General features: G+C 34.8%; 1 protein-coding gene across 4 annotated transcripts in view; it reads right to left on the reverse strand.

Annotated features, from left to right (window-relative positions):
* The window catches only part of AP1AR (adaptor related protein complex 1 associated regulatory protein), a 41,810-nt gene that overhangs the window by 12,480 nt on the left and 4,325 nt on the right, over positions 1-25,005 (reverse strand). For 2 of the 4 annotated variants that reach the window (XM_082728000.1, XM_082727998.1), the window contains exons 1-3: positions 11,728-11,879; positions 4,355-4,403; positions 2,826-2,852 (exon numbers count right to left, since the gene is read on the reverse strand). In XM_082728000.1, coding sequence (XP_082584126.1) covers positions 2,826-2,852; positions 4,355-4,403; positions 11,728-11,864 — 213 coding nt within the window. In that variant the 5' untranslated portion in view covers positions 11,865-11,879. Of the gene's footprint in view, positions 1-2,825; positions 2,853-4,354; positions 4,404-11,727; positions 11,880-25,005 lie in introns of those variants that run through there. The other 2 variants (XM_082728001.1, XM_082727999.1) reach the window with 1 other exon arrangement.

The raw sequence follows: 25,005 nt of genomic DNA on the forward strand, positions 1-25,005 counted from the left end.
TAAATAAAATCTTTAAAGAAAAAAAAATTAAGAAATGTCCAATAATTAATTGCTATTTTTTTAAAAAAGATTTATGTATTTACTTATTTATTTATTTGACAGAGAGAGAGAGAGTAAGACAAAGAGAAAGAGGAGCGAGTGCACAAGTAGGCAGAGCAGCAGGCAGAGGGAGAAGCAGGCTCTCCACTGAGAAGGGAGTCTGATACAGGGCTTGATTCCAGAACCCTGGGATCATGACCCGAGCTGAAGGCAGCCACTTAACTGAGTCACTGAAGCACCCCTCTTAATTTTTTCTAACTAATACATATTCTATACCAAATGAACTTCCGGGTTCAGGATAGTATTAGACAAGATATCTTCTATGACTTTATCACTTACAGTTACCTTCATTATTTATAAATTCCATATTTGCAAATTCACCTATGTAACATCAAAATTAATAATCCCCATGCTTTTGTGATTAGCAAATGCATATTCCCAGTGGAGGTAGAACATGGTGATGCTCTGCCTTCTCGTTTCAGTTCTCATACTGTCCTCTTTACAGACTATTGAGGAGCATATTTTTTGTATGTTTGTGCTTCTTTGTTGGTGATTCCACTATTTAAAATGAACCCCCTGTGTGGTGTTGAAGTGCTGTCTAATGTTCCTTGTCCCAAGGAGGCTGAAGCAAGCCTTAGGGAGAAAATGAGTGTGTTAGACAGACTTCAGGTATGACTTATAGTGCTGCTGGCCTTGAGTTCAAAGTTAATGAATCAATAATATATATTAAAATAAGTTGTCAAACAGACACATGAAACAAGGTTATTTACTGATTGGTTTATGAAAATATGACTAAAAGCTTACAGGAATCTCTCTATTCCCCCTGAGAGTAATGTTGCAGTTGGTTTTCACTAATTCAGCACTTATGGCAACTTTATAGGACATAACTACCATAAATAATGGGAATCAATTTTTTTTTTTTTACATGGTTATGAAATTACCTATAGTCTTTTTTTTTTTCCTCCAAAGTAAACCGTAACTACTTCCAAGACTGATTCGGATTTATGTATTTTTCTTACACCCTTAAGCTATTTATATGTGATAGTTAAAATATATGGCCAAGTAACAGCAGGAATAAAACTCCAAATGGTAAGGAATAGCACTATAAAACAAGACGATGTTCAATTAAAGCAAACTCAAAATATGACACGAAAGAGGAAGACTGGTTAGTAAAAATGAAAGCAAACAAAAAACTCAACCAAACAAAAAACACCTTAGGAAAATACATGGAACCATAATCTTTTGTTTGTTTGTTTGTTTGTTTTTTGTTAAAGGTTTTATTTATTTGATAGACACAGACCACAAGTAGGCAGAGAGGCAGGCAGAGAGAAAGCAGGCTCCCCATTGAGCAGAGAGCCAGGACCCTGGGATCATGACCTGAGCCAAAGGCAGAGACTTTAACCCACTGAGCCCCCCAGTTGCCCCATGGAAACATATTCTTTTAAAAAGCAGTTTGTGATGCTGGGATGAACCGTAATAAAGACTGAAGGAGCTCTTACATTTAGCACTTCTGAAGTTTAGAAACTTTAAAAATACTACATTAAGTGTTTGCTTATACTAGTTCTAAAAAATACATGGAATTAAAGTAACCTTTGAAATGGGAAAAAAACTAGGTTCTAGGAAACATTAAAATATTTGGCAGAAATTTTACTGGGAAACAAAAGGCCAAGTTTTCCAGTGTGTTCTACCAGATGATAATAAACATATACTATTGTTTTTAAAAAGGATTTACACCCAAATTAATTTGGGAAATGCTAAGTTAAATAGGTTTAAATAATTTTCTTAACAGTTTCTTTAATAGTTCTTAGAAGCTTTAATGTGCTAATTTACATTCTGAGACAAGTATTCTTCCATACACACTGTGGGAAATGCTGGGCTAAAGAATAATTTAAATTTGCTTGATACGTTTTCCTCTTTCATTAGGAAAAAAAGTGATAAAAAGTCAGAGCTTGCAGTGTTCTTCCAGTAGAACTCATTTTGGAGTTGTATAGAGCAGGCCCAATGGGGACTAAGTAACTTGTACAAATTCATACAATTAGTTTAGTTAAGTTGAAACTTAGCTCATAGACTAAAACTCTTCTAACTACAACCAGGGCATCAGAAATACACACTACATTTCATAATTCTAAACCATACTTTCTCCCTATTTTCATATATCTGTACTTGAAATGCATTTTATATTTCAGTTTAGATGAGATGAAATAACATCAACAAAAAGAACCAACAAAAAGAATAACTGTTAAAAAATATAATGACTAAGGTCAGAAAGTGATTGTAGAATGGACATGTATAAATTCCGCCCTGAGAAATCTATGACAACTATGGTTAAAGAATGTATTTACCCTGGATTGCTGAGGAATTTTACTTACCTAATGTCAAGAGGTTAGAAATAGCTCTTTTTAAAGTTGCTGGAGTTCTACAGCATGCTTTAAAATATATTTTATATATTTATATAATATATATTTTCTATATAAAATATTAAAATCATATTTAAGTATGTCTACATACACACATTACATATATAGAATACATGAAACTAATAAATAAAACTATATACATATAATATATACAGCATTATATACATTATATTAAGAAAATTATGAATTCTATACTAATATAAATTAGTAAAAGGACATAGTAAAGGACTAAAAAGACAAAATAAAAACCAAAAGATAAAAATTCTAAAATATAGAGAGTAAAATAAACATTTCAAAAATAATTGCTAGAATTAATGAGATGACTCATGAGAACAAATATGGGTTTTGTACTATTGTGGAAATACTTACTTCATCACTTTCTACTAGATTCTCAAACTGAAAGAACAAGAAAGTAAGTGTTAGAAGGGATATTTGTATAAGGTACATATCTCAGAAAAAACTGTCACTTTTTTTCACCTTTCTATTTTTAGGATATTTGAGTCATGTGCCCCTTTATACATGAGTTCATTTGATATATCCAATAATCCAGTAAGCATATACTATTATTTCTGATTTTATGTGGAAAAAAAGGAGAATTACAGCAATTTTCTTCATCAATCAGAAACTTTTTAAAATTTACAAACTAAAACTTTCACCCTTTCACCTGAATTATTTCATATGGGTTTTTTTAAACCCACACTACCAGTTTCCATTTGAGCTCCGAACAAATGAAATGTCGTAAGGAGAATTTACTCAAGAAAGAGGGACTTCAAAGATACCCAAATAAGAATTTATCTTATAATGTTTATATTTATTCATCTACGCATTCATTTAACTATTTACTGAATATCTACCAGATCGTCGTCACTACTCCCAAATATAGTGTCTTTCTGCATAAAAGAATGTAAACAATTAGATGATGATGTGATAAACAGGAGTATGTCAAATGATTGGATGAAAGTCATTACTACTAAATTATGTTACAAATATATGTACATTTTAAGTATAAATAATTTGCTAAATAACCACTGAAAGAAAAAAGTTTTATTGTTAACATTGTTTTATTACTTAAAGATCAAGAAAACAATGAATTCAAAAGGTTTAGAAAGACAAGAATTTAAAGAGATGGCAAAAATTTTTCAAATCATCTTGAGCTTTTTTTGAGATTAAAAAAAACCCTAATTTCTGATTTATATGCTTCTTTATTTAATATAGAAGGCAGTAAAGTACAGTGTTCAACCTTTGAAGCCAGGCAGATTGGGACTAGAATTAGGTTCTGCCACTTAAGGGGCTGTGTAACAAAGCCTAACTTCTTCATCACCTGTCTAACTAAGCCTCTGATTCTCATCCCTAAAATGGGATGACTGCCACCTGTTCAACGCAACTGTATCAAGAATTATATTGATGACATTTATAACCTATATGGTGAAGTAGGTAATACACAGCAGGAGCTGACTAGATTCTATTATCATATTTTATATACACAGAATAAGCAACTCAGTGACTCAAATCGTAAAGTTGCTTAAAATTAGCTTTCTGCTTTGATCCTGCTACACCTCTCTCCTGGGCAGGCCAACTGTCTATCTCTAGAATCACTGCCTATTGAGTCATTATAACTGCAAGAAGAGTACCCCCTCTCTGAATTGTGTAGAGTGAAAAAGAAAAAAAAAAAACACCACTTCTCAATTAGAAACAGCAATTCTATTGGAAGAACAAACCCTTAATCCACAAACTTTTCTCTATTCACCCCTCCTTTCATCACCCCAATTCCTTCCCTCTTCGCTAGCATCAATAATACTAAAATATATAAAGTCCATACTAAATTTAATGAAAAGAAAAATGTCCCTCCTGTCCTCCTGAAGGTATTTTTATCCAATCAGATTCATGACGCTACTCACCTCTATAGTTAAGTGCTCACCTCTTGAGCATGTTCTAAAATACTTGGATCTGGGAAGAAAAACAGAAAAACTTTACAAAACTATAATTAATCCCCAAACTGAGCCAATACAGTAGCATAAAAACATTTCCATAAAAACATTTTTGAGAGTTTCAAACTAAGTTATGAGTTTAGAAGTATTCAACCAATATTTTCCCACTAATCCTAATATTTACTAAACCTGTAATAATAAATTTGTTGTATTTACTACACAGAACAGAATATAATTAAGTTTTAAAATGTATCTCATTATTTTTACTGCATCAAGGAAAGCATCATGTTAAAATACCAATGTGTTAAATAATGCGTAAGAGTATGTTTCCAATTTTCTTAAACATTTGCAAAACAATAAAAATCTGAAAATATATATGCCAATATGCTAAGAGTGGTTATCTCCAGATGCTGGGATCCCATGTTTATATAGAGCTAGGTGCTTTCTATTCTTTCCATGTCCATACAAATTTTAATCATTCTGTTCCATGCCTATTAGTGAAATTTACATGTAATCAAATGAGAACCTTTGTTATAGCTGCTCCAAAGATATGTATGCACTCTATTAACTATATATCCTCTATTATAGTATGAAAGTTGGTTGTAGGGCAGAAGCACCCAAATTTCTTTTGTACTAGAAGTGCCAGGAGACTATAAGACTTTAACTTAAAATGTGGTTCCTGTTATACTGCTTAAATTAATGGAGGAAAGGACTTCCATGCTCCCACAGAGATCAAAAGTCACATATGAGGGTTCCTGATGTGTCAGGATCCTTGGACAGGAAGTACCCCCTTAAGAGATCAGAAGAATCCTGGATTAGGACAGTTCAGAATGCTTTGTGAGTTTTATGTGTATATGTTTGTATGGAGGGGCATATAGGTTTACTGAAAGAGAATGTTATATTATCATGATTAAATTTTTATTATTATAAAGAACAGAAAGAACAATGAAATCACAGGCCCCATTTTTAGTACAATCTTTATTTGCTAACAAATGCAAAACAGTTTTATTGCCCATTAAGAGATCATTAATAAAAACAAGAGGATTCGGCAATGTCATTTCCCAGATTTAATAATTTATAGAACATATCTAGTATTAAAAAAATACCCTTAATTCTCTAAGCATCTAGTTGTCCCATTATTCTATTTTCCCTATTTCTGAGACAAAAACAGAAATGAGTTGAGCTTTTGAATAGCACTGTGTTCTAGCATTTGGATTCATGCTTAAAATACAGTATGCTCTCTCCTATAACCACTACTCTCTTTCCTGAATGAAGAAGTTGTCTCTGATTAGTCAATTTTTCCCTCCAGATTTACTGAGTGATATAGCTGGATAATGAAATAAAATTCAGTAATACTAAGTATCTCAGTATAAACCATCAGTGTGACTTTACTGCTGAAGCAAAACCTAAACTTGAGTGGTACCTTGTCCAAACCAAAGGAAGTAACTACTGCACTACACTATATTAGATGGCAGAGCACTATGTTCTATTCCAATTATACACAGATACATGACTAAACTTAGAATTCCAAGGTGTTGGCTGTGGTAAATGTCTCACTTTTCTGTCCCTTTTATTAACATCTAACTATAGTGAGGATGATCATGCTCTTGCATGACTGACTTTCTGATTATCTGGCCAATCGAGACCATAGCCAACCCCCAGACCTCATATGATTGATTCAGGGTTATACAGAAACTGAACAGACAGACAATATTTTCCTCAGAGCTCTAGGGTGGTGCTAGGAGTTAAGCTTCTGAAAATCTGCAAAGAGAGGACTGAAATCAATCAAATGAATGTTCTGACATTGCTGAAGTCATCCCTAATAATCAGTTACATCCCCAATCTTCCCATGATCGGGCAGTAGATAAGAAACCTAGTATTCTTATAAGAAATTCTACCTTTTGCCCAAGATTGTTTGATCTAGATTTCCATCTCACAGCCAAAGTCCCGACTAATAAATAAACATGAGTCTATATAATAGAATGGCAAAAGAGCAAATTAGTAGGAAAAAACCTACTAAAACCAAAACAATGAAAATGGAAGATAAACAGAAAAGCAAAATATGTGAAAAAAAATTTAAGCTTTCCTTTTTTAGATAGATTAGATTGTGACCTTATTATTCACAAAGGGCATATATTGGCTACTAGTATCATAAATGCCAAGATTATATTAATAGATTAAAGTAAATACTCAATTTGGCAAACTCAGAGGCAACATTTTTTATTAGAAGAGCTTTATCCTGGGATTTATCTGAAAGGAAGTCGAGAAATATTGTGATACACATTTTAAAAGTAATTGGAAAGCCAGCTGTTTGAAAGCAGCATTTTAGATTTCACAGAGCTCTCCATTACTTAAGCAGTAAATGAAAGAAATTAAAACTAAAATCTTTTCATATTATTGGATCCTTAAAATCCTAATACATTTGGAATATAACTTTCTCAGTGTTTCCTGTAATAAACTGCCCTGATATTTTGTATTTTCTACCTCACAGTTTTATTCTAAAGTAAGGAGCGAGACTCCTGGCAATCCTCCTCTACTTCTGGGTATAGATGAGAATACAAGTGAAAGGTAAGTAGAACAACGGGGGTGGGGGTGGGGTGTAGGGAGTACTTGTTTATTAAATGTGGCCTCAAGCGTTTACATTTTTATTTCATAAATATTTATTGAATACCTAACTAGGTGCCTGGCACAGCTCTAAAGTGCTGGCAATATGACTGTCAATAAAACAGGCAAAGAACCTGCCGCCTTGCAGCTAACGTTCTTGAGAATGAATAACAGTAAGTACATAAATGATCAGGTGGTGAGAAATGCTATGAAAAAATAAATACCTCAGAGTACGCAAAGACAGCAACCAGGAGAGGGAGGTTATTTTACATAGGGTGGTCAGGGCAAGTCTTTCTGTTAAAGAAAAACTGGAACAAAGACTCCTAAGGCTATGACAAAGCCAGCCAGCTAGATAAATGGAGGAAAAGAATTCTGAGCAGAAGAAAGACAAACAAAAGCTCGAGGCAAAATTGTGCTTGGCATACTCTAAATGAGCAGGGGCCCTGAATGGCTGGAATAGAGGAGAAAGAGATAGGGTCTGGGAAACAGCCAGGGTCTTTGGTCCTTTCTTGGCCATGGAGACGGTTTTGGAGTTTCTTCTCAGTAGGTGAGAATTCACAAAAGATATTTTGGTCTTTGGCATTCACCTTTTTTTTTTTTTTTTTTAGCTTTTATTATGAAAATTTTGAAATATACAATAAAGTAGAGAGGAAAGCATCATAAACCTCCTCATACCCATCACCCTACTTAAAAAATTACCATTTTTCTAGTCTTATTACTACAACTCCCTTCTTTTGTTTTGGTAGAGTATCTTAAAGCAAATCCCAGACATGTATGTTATCTTACCCTTACCTCAGTTACTACCTCTATTTGTTAAGAACATTTTTGTCAACCTAACCATATTACCACCTAACAAAATTAAAAATCAAATCTTAACATCCCCTAATAGCCAGTCTATATTTCAACCTCCCTATCTTTTTATAAATGATTTGGTCAAATCAGATTTCCAACAAGGTCTACCTACTGCATTTGCTTGTTAGGCCCCGTCTAAGTCTCTTTTGAAGTCCGTAACAGCCCTCCTTACTGTGCCATAACCTTTCTTCATGCCCCAATTTCTTGGAGAAATTGTGTCATTTGTCCTGTAGAATTCCTTACTTCTTAGGTTTGGCTGACTTTTTTCCTCTTGGTGTTGTTTGCCTCCTCTATTCTCTGTATTTCCTATGTACCGACAATTTGATTTAAATTGAGGGCAGTTTTTTAGGGCAAGAACCCTTCCTATGCCGTACCTGCTACTGAACCAAATTATGAGGGATTCTATTTTGTCTGCCTTACTTTTACTGACTCCAAGAATGATTCATAGGTTCAGGTATCGTCAGCCTAATTCATCTATTATAAAGCTTCCCATCAACATTTTACCAAATGGTTTCAGCATCCACTACTAATCACTGCTTAGCTCCATTATTTCATTAGAAGGTACAAAATCATAACTTTAAACCTACCATTCTTTAAGAATTTATTAGCTGTATAAGCATTTCACTGGAAGATCCTAAACAGATGATCTGATATAAGTTTTAAGAGGCCAATTAGGAATCTTTTGTAATAGCACAACAGAGAAATGATGGTAGCTTGGATGGATCATCAAGTTGAAGTCCTAAGAAGCAGTTCTGAAGAAAAGACTGACAGAATTTGCTAATGAATTAGTTGTAGGAATGTATGTAAAAAGGAAGAATCTCCTAAGTTTTTGTCCCGAACAACCAGAAGAATGAGAAGATGCCATTTACTGAGATGAAAAAAGCTAGGAAAGGAGAGGCCTGGTGTTTTTAGATGCCTTAAGCTTGACATCCACACATAGTTAGAGTTCTCTAGAACTCTAGATGAGAGTTCGCTATTCAAATTCCAAGCCTAGCACATTAAGATAAACATCAGTCCAAAATGCCCTTGTATTTTCTATAATTAATGCTGGGGCTACTTCTCAATTCCTGATCTTTAAGAACACCATTCTTTTCTTCTTGGCTTCAAACCCAGGAAATTCATCTTTGTTTTGTTTTCCTATCTCAAGGAAGGTTTCCTATAAACAAAGATGCAATGCCAGCAATTTTTCCTCTCCCATACATCTGCTTCATGTTATTACTAATGCATACACATGGCTATTATTTTTAAGAATTTTACTTCCAATGTCTATATGGAGATATAGACATATAGCTTATTACTGGGAAAGAGAGGAAGAATGAGTTATTTCCCCAAAAGTAAAATACCAAAAAACAAGAGTTAAAACTATAAAAGCAATATTCTATTAATGCACCTGCTATCTTGACAAACTAAATTACCTTAAAGAAACAGAATAGCCCTTGGGTTTTGAGACTTAAACAGAAGTAGTTAACATCTAAAAGAAGCATATGTTAAAGTAGAGGAAATGGAAGTACAGGAAACAGAGAAACAAATGTTAGCAGAGTTAATCCAAAGCCTGAATGTAGAGGAGTCCCTGGTCCAAGGAACTGATAGGTCTGGCTCCAGTGGTAGGTTGTGCTCCTGGATAACAGGTTATTTGAACTGCCTAACTTTTTCGAAATCTGTACTCACTAAGAGCTTCCACCCCATTATTCTTTACTCACAGTGAAAGAATGTCTTTATCTGAAGATAAAAGTACTATGCAGTTCCTGGACAGTTATATCTCATACTTTTAATTACCAAATATGCCTTCTGGTTTTCTCTGTTTGATCCAATAAAGCTGAGGGCAAGAGCCTGGGACAAGGAGAAATCACCAAGGTGATTGTTCAAACAAAATTGCTGTGTGTTAATGAAACAACAAAGCTAGCCATAGGAAAAAAATCACAGGACTTGTTTTATCCAGGCCTTCCAAGTCCTGTGCAGTAATATTTCATTATAGTACATAGGTCCTAGTTGATAATATTTTCCTCAAAAATGAAGTTTTAGTTGTATATAAATGGCACCATTAAAAAAGAACAGAGGAAAATGAGAGAAAAAAGAAACTGGATCAGTTTAAAACCAGATTCGATATCAACTAATTAAACTACATTTATAACAACATTTGATCAAAGTTAAATATTAGAAGATAAACAAAATGATTAAAAGTAGTAATCTGGGTGGCTCTGTCAGTTAAGTGGCTGCCTCAGGTCATGATCCCAGTGTCCTGGTATCGAGTACCACATCGGGCTCCCTGCTCAGAAGAGAGCCTGCTTCTGCCTCTCCCCCTGCCTGCTGCTCTGCCTACTTGTACTCTCTCTCTCTCAAATAAATAAAAATAAAATCTAAAAAAAAAAAAAAAGTAGCAATGTCTATTCTAAAGGCCTGATTCTTGATTACTGTTACTTGGTTTAGAGAAATAGCACTTTGCTTTCTTCAATTTGAAAAAAAATGTTTTATTGACTTGAAGCTTCCTGGTACACATAATGTTACAAAAACCAAAGTATAACAAGCTATTACTGTAATGGAGATCAAACAGCAATTTACATTTATTCAGTACCTACAACAGGCTATTATAATGTATTATGGACTTAGGGGTTTTTTTTTTTTAATGAACTTAGTTTTTATATGTATTTTTATATACATTTCCTCTCCACAATAATTCTATGACATATTATCATCTTATGGATCTGAACTGTTCAATATGATAGCCATTAGCCAGGTGTGGCTATTGAGCAGTTAAAATGTGGCTAGTCTGAATTAAGAATTCAGTCTGACTTATTTGTGGAGCATAACAAATAGCATGGAGAACAAGGGGAGATGGAGAGAAGAAGGGAGTTAAGGGAAATTGGAAGGGGAGGTGAACCATGAGAGACTATGGACTCTGAAAAACAATCTGAGGGTTTTGAAGGGGCGGGGCGGGGGGAGGTTGGGGGAGCCAGGTGGTGGGTATTAGAGAGGGCACGGATTGCATGGAGCACTGGGTGTGGTACAAAAAACAATGAATACTCTTATGCTGAAAAAATAAATAAATTAAAAGAAAAAAAAGAATTCAGCCTGAATATTTCAAATAGATACTGGATTTTTGAAGACTTAGTACCAAACAAAAAAAACCAAACCAAACCAAAACAAAATCAAAAATAAAATGATCTAACTCCAATAACTAAGCTCTTTTCAACATATATCCATGAGCAAACACAAACATCTTTTAGATCTTCCTCAATTCCTCCTCCAAGTTGAACTGATCATATTCTTCAGTTGAAAACACTGATGTGCATGTTCCAATACTGTGTGCAGCTGAGAATCTAAACGTATGCTGATTTTATACATAACACTGCTTACAATATATGCTTTTAGCATTCATATAGCATTTGTTCTATTATTCATAAAAAGTTCTTCACTAAATATTAGGAGTAAATAAACCTGCTGACACTTAAAATTATAAGAAAATCAGGTCTAATACTTTCATTAACTTCTTAAGAATCTAAAAATAAAGAATAGCCATCCTACTTTTGTAGACCTATTGTTAGCATATAAATGGGTCATGTTGTACAAAGTTCCCTAATGTCACTAAAAAATTGGAAGTAAATCAGTAGAAAACAATTTAAGATTTTTCATTATGCAAATATAACTGCTTAAAAATAAAAACAGGCAGCTAAAAACCATATTATCTGCTTTCATATTTGTAACCCTTGACTAAAGCTATTGAATCTCAAAGAATCTTAATTTGATTCATTTATAATAACAAAACTCCAAGAGAGAACTCCCAAGCTTATACAGACCAGAGATTTTTGGAGGAATGAATGTTGGAAGTATCAGAGAAAACAACATGAGAAAATGGCAACAGTAAATCTAGGAATGGCATCCATTCCTACCTTGGGAAAAAATCAATTATTAAGTTATTATTACTGACAGGAAACTGAAGTACACCTCTGAGAGCTGAAATAAGAAAAGGAAAAAAAGTGAGTCCCTGAAATAGACACAATACACAAAAATACCTCCAATAATACATATTTAGTTCTAACAGCTGTTTTAATAATCTGCCATTCTTTTTTTTTAAATTTTTTATTTTTTATAAACATATATTTTTATCCCCAGGGGTACAGGTCTGTGAATTACCAGGTTTACACACTTCACAGCACTCACCAAAGCACATACCCTCCCCAATGTCCATAATCCCACCCCCTTCTCCCAACCCACCCGCCCCCCCAGCAACCCTCAGTTTGTTTTGTGAGATTAAGAGTCACTTATGGTTTGCCTCCCTCCCAATGCCATCTTGTTTCAATAATCTGCCATTCTTATACTTTGGCATGTAACAGTCACCTTCTTAAAAAATGAAGATTTCTGAGCTCCCCATCAGGTTGATTTCCAGAGCCTAGGTATTATATTCTGTTCTACTCATCTATTTATCTAGCCTTGGACCATTCAACAGGGTTTTGGTTATTAGGACATAACTGATAAGGCAAGTTGCCTTCCTCAAAACTTGCAGGCTATTTTTGGTTTCTTTGTTCTTTCATAAAATTTGTTGGAGTTTGTTAAGTTCAGTGCAACTGCTGGAATTGCACTCAATTCTCATCTTTCTATCCATAAACATGTCACTATCCTCCATCTGTTTTTTGTTTTTAAATGCTATTTTGATTTCACACATCTACTACTGACTTATTCCTAGTTTATTTTTCACTGCTAACATGGAAAATTATTTTTAAAATATGTATTATTTGTTGCTAGAATATAGGAATACAATAAAATTTTAGTGTAAATATTAGACAGCATTCACATTAACAGAAAGGGGAAAATATCTGACAATACCAGGTGTTAGGAAGTAGAACAATGTAAACCACTGTTGGTAAAAGTATAAGCTGGTAAAATTACTTTGAAAAGTTTGATATTTTCCATTAAGTTTGAAGATATATGTCAGCTATGACAAAGCTATTCCATTCCTGGGTATAGGTACCTAAAGAATCTCTCATACACACATACAAAGAGTCATTTATAAGAATGTTAACTGAAGTAGTAATAGCAAAAAAACCTCAAGGTAATCTACATGCTCATCAACAAGAGAATGGATAAATTAATGATAGCCTATTTATACAATGACATACTACACAGGAGCATAAATGAATGAATGAACCAGAACTGCATGTATGAAAGTGGAAATTCTGAATAAATACTCCAGGTAAAATCAATACCCTCAGTCAAAGAACTAATCCATCAATGTTTACTATATTCAGAATGACTACAGGGGAATAAAAACACCACTTTTCCCTTCAAGCTGGGAGTAAACTTAGGTCCACATAAGAAGCTGCTCCTCCAAGTGTCAGGAACCATGTGACTCCTAGAGAAATGAGTAGAGATAAATGCTTAAAGAATAAGGGAATACATGAATAAAGTTTGCAATTAAACTTGAGTCTAGGTACTATAGTGGAGTCAGTGAGAGAAATTGATAGATTAAAAAACATTTAGAACATGAAAATCATCTGGATGGGGAATGGATTGGAAAAATGGTATGATGGAGAGGAGATCAGAATCTTAATAGGGACATAGTATGAAAGAAGGAGTCAAGAATGAAGGTGTGAGAGGAAAGAAAAAAAATATGGCAAATCCAAGGTATGAGACTTAAATGCCAGGGGTGAAAATAAAGAACTAAGTGATATGAGAAGCTGGAAGAGCGCTCTAGGAATACACAGTATCACAAAAAGTAAAGCTTAACTGTAAAGAAAATGATTAAAGTCACAACATGTGTGCATTTAATTTTTATGAATTCAGCCATAAGCCTTGAAGGTAAAGGGGAAGTTTGAAATAATGTGGGCAACAATCCACTGTTCTATTTAAGATCATATATCTTCAGGTGTATAATTATGGTGAAAACTGAGCTGCTGAAAAAAAGTGGCTCCAAAAACAATGACTTAAAGAAAACAGTAGGTTATTTTTCTTCTCCCATAACAGTCTAGATAGAACTCCCCAAAGTCATCTATGGACATTCATTTGTACATAATACTTATATCCCTTATGTCTCTAAACAAAGTTTCTGTATATTTATTCTACTACTGCCAAAAAAGTGAAAGTGGACTCAAACATGTAAAGGATATTAAAGAGGGAGAAAAGATAAGCTAACATACTCTGAATGATGGTGGCACATAAAAAACAGACAAGTGGGACACCTGGGTGGCTCAGTTGCTTAAACTTCGGACTCTTGATTTCAACTCAGGTCATGATCTTCAGAGCTGTGGGATCAAGGTCTGCGATAGCCCCACACTCAGCAGGGAGTCTGTTTGAGCTTCTCTGTCCATCTCCCTCTCCCCTCCCCACGGAGGGCTCGCTCTCTTTCTCTAATAAATAAATCTTTTAAAAGAATTTGGGAGAGTTTAAAAGTAAATGTATTACACAAATGAAGATTCTTGTATAGATCTTTATCAATGTTATCAAAAGCAGATATCAACACAATCTTTTATTAATAAATCAGTCTCATAAAGAGTAGACCAAAAGTGCAGTTTTTTATGCTACTACATGTTATTTTGCAGAGCAGATACTCTTTTACACCAAAGTGACTTAACTAAAAGATAACTGAAAATTTTTCACAAATCCTACATTGGCATTGTTCCTTTTTTTCATACATTTCTATATGTTAGAATAAAATAGCAAAGTCTTTCCCTACATCTTCTGTTTAACATTATAAATAAATAATGAAGAACCGTGGTAAATTGTTTCAAAGTAGATTAAAAATTAAAAGCTTCCCAAGACTTTTTCTTCTGAACAGAAGATTGGAAAGGTTACAAATCAGATGTCTCTCAGACTATTACAATAAAGATGATAGACACATCATTTTTCAATTATTATCAAATGCTTCAATGAAGGTTTAAGAATTCAAATCTCAAGGGATGATCCATCAATAGATTTTCCAGGTGGGGATAGTGTCAACATAGGTGATTTTTTTTAATTTAAAGATTTTATTTGACAGAGAGAGCGTGTACAAGCAGGGGGAGAAGCAGAGAGAGAGAAGCAGGCTCCTTGTTGAGCAGAGAACCTAATGCAGGACTCAATCTCAGGACCTTGGAATCATGACCTAAGCCACAGACAGATGCTTAACTGATTTTAAAATAAAGTAATAATATTTACTGTTTATTAAGTCCCTCATTAATGAGGGCAAATTTAGGAAGAATGGATGTTCAGAAAATTTATTTTATGCCTTGGAAAGGAAAGACGACAACTCTTTCTGTTACACATGTTTAAGACAGAAAACATGGGTTAAAAAGGTCACTGCCTTTTTTTTTTTTTTAATTTTTAATGGCAATAGTTAACCTAGTGTTATATTAATTTCAGGTATACAATATAGTTATTAAATAATTCCATACATCGCCCAGTGCCCATTAGGATAAGTGCCCTTAGGAATCCCCACCACCTAGGTCACCCATACCCCCACACCTCCCCTCTGGTAACCATGTTTGTTCTCTATAGTTAAAAGAGTCTGTTTCTTGCTTTGTCTTTTTTCCCCCTTTGCTTGTTTTTTATATTCCACATGAGTGAAATCTTACGGCATCTGCCTTTCTCGGACTGCCTTATTTCAATTACCATTATACTCTATAATCCCACACATATTGTTGCAAATAGAAAAATTACATTCTTTTATATGGCTGAATATATACACCACATCTTCTTTATCCATTCATCTATAGATGGACACTTGCACTGTTTCCACGACTTTGCTATAGTAAATGTTGCTATAAACATAGGAGCGCATATATCTCTCTGAATTAGTGTTTTTATATTTTTTTGAGTAGTTACCTAGTAGTGCTGGATTGTAGGGTAGTTCTATTTTTACCTTTTTAAGAAACTTCCACATTGTTTTTCTTGGTGGCTGCACCAGTTTGCATTCCCACCAACACTGCATGAGGGTTCCTTGTTCTCCACATCCTCACCAAACTGTTGCTTCTTGTGTTGTTGATTTTAGCCATTCTAATGGTGTGAGGTGATCTCTCATTGTAGTTTTGCAGTCTCAGTTTATTTTTGCTTTCTTTCTTCTATATGTGGATGTCCAATTTTCCCAGCATCATTTGTTGAAGAGACTGTCCTTTTTCCATTGGATATTCTTTCCTGTTTTGTCAATGATTAGTTGACCATAGAGCTGAAGGTCCATTTCTGGGGCCTCTATTCTGTTCCACGGATCTATATGTCTGTTTTGTGCCAGTACCATACTGTCCCCATGATTACAACTTTGTAATTTAACGTGAGGTCTGGAATTGTGATGCCCCCAGCTTTGCTTTTCAAGGTTGCGTTGGCTATTCAGGGCTTTTTATGGTTCCATACAAAGTTTAGAATTATTTGTTCTAGTTCTGTGAAAAATGCTGTTGGTCTTTTAATAGTGATGGCATTAAATGTGTAAATTGCTTTGGGTAGTAAAGCATTTTAACGATATTTGTTCTTCTAATCCATGAGCATAGAATATCTTTCCATTTCTTTGGTTCTTTTTTTTTTAATTTTTAAAATTATTTATTTTTCATAAACATATATTTTATCTCCAGGGGTACAGGTCTGTGAATCATCAGCTTTACACACTTCACAGCACTCACCATAGCACATACCCTCCCCAATGTCCATAACCCCACCCTCCTTTTCAACCCCCTCCCCCCCAGCAACCCTCAGTTTGTTTTGTGAGATTAAGAGTCACTTATGGTTTGTCTCCATCCCGATCCCATCTTGTTTCATTTATTCTTCTCCTACCCCCTTAACCCCCCATGTTGCATCTCCACTTCTCATATCAGGGAGATCATATGATAGTTGTCTTTCTGTGACTTATTTCGCTAAGCATGATACCCTCTAGTTCCATCCACGTTGTCACAAATGGCAAGATTTCGTTTCTTTTGATGGCTGCATAGTATTCCATTGTGTACATATACCACATCTTCTTTATCCATTCATCTTCTTCTTGAATTTCTTTCACCAGTGCTTTATAGTTTTTAGAGTACAGGTCTTTCATACTTTATTATTTTTGGTGCAATTGTAAATGGGACTGTTTTTCTTAATTTATCTTTTTGCTGCTTCATTATTAGTATACAGAAATGCACCAGATTTCTGTACATTGATTTTGTATCCCAAGACTTTACTGAATTCATTTATCTGTTCTAGCTTTTTGGTGAAGTCTTTAAGATTTTCTTTATATAGTATCATGTCATCTACAAATAGTGCAAGTTTTACTTCTTCCTTACCAATTTAGAGTCTTTTTAATACTTTTTATTGTCTGATTTCTGTGGCTATGACTTCCAGTACTATGTGGTATTGTCTTGTTCCTGACCATAGGGGAAAAGCTCTGTTTTCTCCAATGAGTATGTTATTTGTTGGGGTTTTTCATATATGGCCTTTATTAATATATATAACATATAATATACATACATAATATTAACATACATAACATATATGAGGTATGTTCCCTCTCACTCTACTTTATTAAGGGTTTTTATCATGAATGGATGTTGTACTTTGTGAAATGCCTTTTCTGCATCTATGAAACGACCACATGGTTTTTATCCTTTCTCCCCTTGATGTGATACATCGCGACAATTGATTTCTGAATATTGAACCACCCTTGCAACCCAGGAATAAATCTCATGATTGTGGTGAATGATTTTTTTAATGTATTGTTGAATTCAGTTTGCTAGTATTTTGTTGAGGGCTTTTGCATCTATGTTAATCAGAGATACTAGCATATAGTTCTCTTTTTTGGTGGCACCTTTGTCTGGTTTTGCTATCCTGTTAATGCTGGCCTCATAGAATGAATCTGTAAGTTTTTCTTCCTTTCTATTTTTTTGGGCTAATTTGAGAAGCAATTTATGTGGTATATAGCATATTGGGGATATGGCAAGTGAAAGAATGGGAGAGAATACTTTCACTGATCTTCCCTGCCTATGCTGCCAAGTTCATGTGAGCAGGAAGTAAAATCTACAATTTTAAATTATATACTCTAAGACAAATATAATTAGAAAACACAATTAGTAAATGGTAAAATGGATATGGGTATCTTGTCAGGAGTTTGTTTGTTTGTTTGTTTGTTTGTTTGGAGAGACCATGCATGTGGAGGGTGGGGGGACAGATTGAGAGGGAGATAAAGAATCTGATGGGGCTCAATCCCACAACCCTGAGATCATGACCTGAGCCGAAATTAAGAGTCACATGCCCTTGTCAGGAGTTTATTTTTGTCAGGAGTTTATCTCTGATACTCTCCATGAAGGTATCATTTATCAAAAAAGTTAAGATATTAAGGTTTATGAATGAGTTAAGTTTTTTGAAATTAGAATAGATTCATTGTTTTTTCAATGCTATTCTCACTGATTTGTATTCTAAAATGATTTTCTGAACAAGAGAACAAAGAGTGAGATTACACTCTTCACCCCCAAACACAGAAGCTGCATAAAATCCCGAGAATACAAATGGATGTTATGTTGCACATCTGAATGCCATGGAACTTATCACCTAACTCTTTTTTTAATGTTTGGTAGAATTGCCCTGTGAAGCTGTCTGGTCCCTGGACTTTTGTTTTTTAGGAGTTTTATTTTATTACTGATTAATTTTTTCCCTGGTAATTGGTCTGTTCAAATTCACAATTTCTTCCTGCTTCAGCTTTCATAAATTAGACATTTCCAGAAATTTATCCATCTCTTCTGGCTTTGGGTAGAAATTTATCCATCTCTTCTGGCTTCACGCCCCAATTTGTTGGCATATAATTTTTCATAATATTCTCTTATAATTGTTTGTATTTGTTAATTCTCCTCTCTCATTTGTGATTTTGTTTGGGTCCTTTTTCTTGATAAGTCTAGCTAAAGGCCTATCAATTTTTTTGATTTTTTTCAAAGAACCATCTCTTGGTTTCAGTGATCTGTTCTTTTGTTATTGTTGTTAAGTTTCTACATCATTTATTTCTACAGATTTTTATTAATCCTTTGTGTTGGTTTGGGGTTTTGTTTGTTCTTTTTCTAGCTCCTTTAGGTGCAAGGTTAGGTTGCTTATTTGAGATTTTTCTTGCTTCTTGAGGTAGGCCTATATTACTATAAACTTCCCTCTTAGAACAGCTTTTGCTGCATCTCAGAGGTTTTGGACCGTCATGTTTTCATTTTCATTTGTTTCCATGTAATTTTTAAAATTTCTTCTTTGATTTCTTGCTTCGCTCATCCACTGTTTAGTAGCATGCTATTTAATCTTCACGTATTTATGGTCTTTCCAGACTTTTTCTTGTGGTTGATTTCTAGGTTTATAGCACTGTGTCCAAAAAGATGCATGGTATAAAGGTCACTGCTATTTAAAGGGGCCTGAATTAGAAGAAACTAGTAACCAGAAGAGGCCTTAGAAATCTTTTAGTTCTTTCTCATCCATCCTCTGTAATCTGTGTGCAGCATCTGAAATTGCTGACCACCTTCTTCTTTCAGAAACTGTTGCTACTTACGTATCTATGATATTGAACTTTGTAATTCTAAGTGAAGTTCCCTGGATTACTGAATGACAGACATATATAGCTTTGTAGCTAAAATACAGAAGTGAATAAAAGCTGACCCATGTATCCAAGAGGCTTAGGATCTAATGGGGGTAGATACACAGGTAAATTAAAAACTACATTAACAACTCAGCACACTCTGAGTGGCATATGTTCAAATGAGGGGCATCAAAAATCAGATGGAGGAGGAATTAGCCAGGCCCCAAGTAGTGAGGAAAAAATGTTTCAGGGAGTAGTAGGTACCAAAAGCAAGGGGGAATGAAAAGAGCAAGATACATTTAAAAAACACACTCATTAATTCTGTGAACAAGTATTTATTGCCTAAATACTACATATTAGGCATATAACTTGGAGCTGAGTGTTCAATGGTCAGCAAAACAAGCATGGACTGCTTCCCTTACATTGAAAGCAGAAAACAGATATTAATTAATCACACTATTTTAGGTATCATAAAAAACCTGAAGAAGTACTCAAAAGAAAAGGAAGATGATTCCATGATGGTATGAGGACTTATCCTCTGAGAGTAGGAGGTGGTTTGGGAAGACTTCTGTGAGAAATAATCCTTGAGCTGGCATCTAAAGATGAGAGAAGTTACATAAGTAAAAAGAGAAGAAATGGATTCAAGGAAGAATGTGACACAGATGAGGGCCACCCCTTCCCCAAAAGGAAGGCAAGGAATAGATAATACAAAGCCTTGAAACCTAGTTAAAGATTTCAGTGTTTATTCTAAAAGTACAATAAGCCACTGAAGAATTTTAAGTTGTGTTTGTATTATGGATTTGCATGAGATTACTTTGACTCCAAAATACAAGACCAATTAAAATAGGTCAAGAATAGATGTGGGTACATGTGAGTAGTCTACTTACTCAGTCAACAAATATTTATTTAGTGCCTAATGCTGGCAAGCACTATTGCTATACTGGATTCATAGGAATAAACAAAAGTTTTTGACTTCATGAAATTTATACCATATTAAAGGGGAACAGACAACAGTTTACAAGTCATGGAGTGGAAAGTGCTATGACGGACTAAAGCAGTGTCAGAAAATGATGAATGAGGAAGAGTGCTATTTTAACAGAGGTAAAATAGCATTAGCTTGCACTAATGTGGCAGGGGTGAGAGAAATGGGTAGGCTGAAAAACTAGGAGGTACAAAAAAAAATCTGGTTTTGGGGATGGACTAAGAAATGTGGGAACAGAGTTAAAAGATGCTCCTAGATTAGTGACAACATGCATGCTATGCTTTAAGGAAAGTATAGTACAAGAAGAGTCTAATTCAGTTTTGAATGACTCTAACATTCAATGACTGAAGTGAGGAAAACGAACATTCACAGAAGATAGGGAAGACAGATCAACTTAAATCCACTACCCAGGGAGGCAGATAGAAAATATGGTAAGTATGAAATTACAGGAGTGAAGGGAGAGCCAACAGCAATAAATGCAGCTAAAAAATCATGTACAATAAGGATTACTAATATCCACTGGATTATGATGGCTGTTTTGATGTTATGCTGGTAGTGGGCAACAACGCCTGCAGCAGCAGGGATAATGAGCATTAGCTTGCCTTGAAGACTGAGTAAGAGGGGCGCCTGGGTGGCTCAGTGGACAGAAGCTTCTGCCTTCAGCTCAGGTCATGATCTTAGGGTCCTGGTCGAGGCCTGCATCAGGCTCTCTGCTCAGCAGGGAGCCTGCTTCCCTTCCTCTCTCTCTCTCTACCTGCCTCTCTGCCTACTTGTGACCTCTATCAAATAAATAAAACATTAAAAAAAAAAAAAGAAACAAGAGAAGAATGTGTTTAAAAAAAAAAAAAAAGACTGAGTAAGAAGTGAGCAAATGGAGATACCAAGACAATTCTTTAGTTTGTTAAAGGGAAAGTAAGGTTTAGTGTTTCTTTTTGGTTTTCAGATTAGAAAGACATCAGCTCAAAAAGGTATCAGCAAGAGGGTAGAGCTACAAATATATAGAAGATGAAAGGATCTGTATGAAGGCAGGGAAGATGTAGAATTTGGAAAGATGTAGAGGCCATTCAGAACCTTAACAGCCTGGATTTGGAGGGTGACTGAAAGGGAGGAGTTTAACATGATTCTCAGGTTCCTGGTTTAGGTGGCTATACATTGTTTACCACTCACAAGGTAGGGCACAAAGTAGCAGAAATGGTTGGTGCTTTACAAAAGAAAAAAAAATGAGGAAAGGCCTATAAGAAGGAAAGATAGATGAGGATGGCTTTGTAAACTGATTTTGAAGTTATGTTTGATACCCAAATGGAAATACTGAGTGGGCAATATGATATTTCAGAGCTAACACTGACATGACCAGGCTCATTAGTATGCACATAATAGGTAAAGACATGTGTTTTCATGCCATTGCCCAGGAAAAGTACGTTAAAGAAGAAAACAATATATTAAGGAAGAATAGAGTAAGGTTCAGAACACAGCTCTGAGAAGTCTTTAAGGTAAAATACAGAATACTCAGAAAATTCATATCCATTTAAATCTATTACAGTTTTCCTTCCTAATTTCTGAAATGTCAAAAGAAACATCTTAAACTTGTATATTTTTCAAAGCTGACAAAGATGTAGAAAAGTAAACTGAATCTTTCAATAATGACACTACTGATTACCATTTTAGCAACATATATTATGATAAAATATTAAATGCTCACTGGTACTCTATGATTTTTTAAAGTAAATCAACATTAAACTGGTAGGTTTTATGTTTAACTCTGTGAATGAGTGACATTTTTGCCAAAGTTAGACAAACATCTAAAAGAAAAAGAAGCATAAGAGAAAACTCTGTTTTCTAAATCTTCCAAGTTCAAAAATAATACTCTCTGGCTATTCATTCAACAAACATGAGACACTGAGAGTAGAGGCAATAAAGATAAAGCATAGTCCCTGACCTTGAGGAGCTCTTAACCCTCTATCAAGGAAGATACTAAAAGTCAGTGAACTGTGGTCCATGGTCCAAATCTGGCCCAATGCCTGTTTCTGAGAGGCAAAGTTTTATTTTAACAGTCACATGCATTTGTTTATATATTGCCTGTGTTTTTGCACTAATACAGCAAAGTACAGCAATTGCAACAAAGCTGCAACCTTATGGCCTGCAAAGCCTAAAATATATATTATCTGTCTCATTACAGAAAAAGCTTGCCAATCTGTTATAAAACAGATTTAAGTCTATAGAAAATATTATTTCCTCAGGGAGACAATATTGTCTTAGGGGGCTAGAGTGGGTTTCATAGAAAAAACAATGGATAAGTTAAAGCTCACGAAGAATAGGAAATGAAGAAATATCACAAAGGTAAGGATGAGAGAACATTGTATTTTAGGAAAACAGGAATGCGTATAGCCCATCTAGTATATAGCATCTTGGGGATATGGCAAGTGAAAGAATGGCAGAGAATACTTTCACTGATCTTCCCTGCCTATGCTGCCAAGTTCATGTGAGCAGGAAGAAAAATCTACAATTTTAAATTGTATACTCTAAGACAAATATAATTAGAAAATGCAATTAGTAAATGGTAAAATGGATATGGGTATCTTGTCAGGAGTTTGTTTGTTTGTTTGTTTGGAGAGACCATGCATGTGGAGGGTGGGGGGACAGATTGAGAGGGAGATAAAGAATCTGATGGGGCTCAATCCCACAACCCTGAGATCATGACCTGAGCCGAAATTAAGAGTCAGATGCCCTTGTCAATTTATTTTTGTCTGGCGTTTATTTTTGATACTCTCTATGAAGATATCATTTATCAAAAAAGTTAAGATATTAAGGTTTTTGAATGAGTTAAGTTTTTTGAAATTAGAACAGATTCATTGTTTTCTTTTCAATGTTATTCTCACTGATTTGTATTCTAAAATGATTTTCTGAACAAGAGAACAAAGAGTGAGATTACACTCTTCACCCTCAAACACAGAAGCTGCATAAAATCCCGAGCATACAAATGGATGTTATGTTGCACATCTGAATGCCATGAATGGTATAAGTACCTGAATACTTATCATCTGTCACAGAAGGGAAAAAAGACTGAGCAAGTTACCTGCAAGAAATGGGACACAGACAAAGTGGCTTAAGCAAGGGCATGGTATGATCCAATATGGGTTTTAGAAAGCCTAACTCCAGTGACAGAAAGGGAAGATGGGACTGAAGTATGAGAGATACAAGAGCGGAGAACAGTTAAGAAGGAGAAACCTGGTGAATTGAAAGACAAGGTTTAAGGCACAAATACCAACAAAGGAAATGGGTTCAGTATGTATTAAGGAGAGACTAACTTATCAGATAAGAGAGGGGTACAGGACTATGAAGTTGAGTTAGTAGCTTGGAAAACTATGAATGTAGCTGGTAAGGGAATGAGAGAATACATGAAGCAGAGGAAGAAGAAATCTTGAGGGAGAGAAATACCTATTCTAGATATTTCTTAGGTATTTTAGATAGGTTGATTTGAGGAGCCTTCGTATATCCAAGTGTATCCAATGTATTCAGTTGGCAACTGAAAATATAGTGCTGAACCTTTGAAAGGAGGTCTGTTTATTTATTAAAGATTTTATTTATTTATTTGATGGAGAGAGAGAGCACACTGGGGGGAGTAGCAAGCAGAGGGAGAGGGAGAAGCAGGCTTGCTCAGTGCAAGGAGTCCAATGCAGGGCTCAATCCCCCAGGACCCTGGGATCATGACCTGAGCCAAAGGCAGACGTTTATCATCTGAGCCACCCAGGCGCCTCAAGAGGTTTGTTTAGAAGAAATGAGATTTGGAAGTCACAGTAGTTGAAATCATAGGAATGGATAAAATTTCTTCAGGCTTGTGTATACGTGTGAAGAGAACTAAATAAAGCAAAGACAAGACAGAAAAATGTTGTATTTAATAGGCAGATAGAGTAAGAACTAGTCAGGAGATAAACAGGAAAATAATAAAAGTAATGTTGCCAAGGTCAAGTGCATAGTTTCAAGAAAAGAACAGTTTTATCACACAGAATAAAGTCAAATTTTTCAGAAGTACGCACGCATTACCTACAAAATAAAAAGCCACGAGCCATTAGAAGTTAAGGGTAAAGGCTCTGAATTCAGAGTGACCTGGAATCTATCCCAGTTCAGCTGTCTTGAGCAAGGTAAACTTTTCAGTTTTTAATCTATGATCTATGTAATAGTACTTATCTTCCTCACAGGATTGTGGTGAGGAATAAATGAGATAATGTAAAGTACTTATAACAGAGCCAGCACATATTGGAAGTAATTGAATGTTGGCAGCTATTACTAAAATATTTCTTCCCAGGAAAGAAAATAGCAAATCACCGTAAAGTACCGCCTGAAGGCAACTTTGCTACTGGAGCCAAAAAGCCAACAAATGTTAATATCAAGGATACAAAACATGATCATACATTTTTATAAAACTATAGTACATTTTAACTGGAATCACTGTGTGGAATTATATGGCAAGATAAAAATGAGAAAATACAACAAAACATAAATGGGTCTTCAGTTTGAGGGAAAAAAAACCACCAAAATTATCTATACAAGATTTCTAGTACTGCCCAAGAACCAACCAGTAGGTGGAGCCCTCTAGACCATGTTGGTAAACAAAACTCCCTGTAGTAAAAAAGGATGACTCCTTAGCAGAGGAAGAAGAAATCTTAAGGGAGAGAAATACCTATTCTAGATATTTCTTAGGTATTTTAGATAGGT

The sequence above is a fragment of the Mustela nivalis genome (genome assembly GCF_964662115.1).
Source record: "Mustela nivalis genome assembly, chromosome: 4".
Lineage (NCBI taxonomy): Eukaryota > Metazoa > Chordata > Mammalia > Carnivora > Mustelidae > Mustela > Mustela nivalis.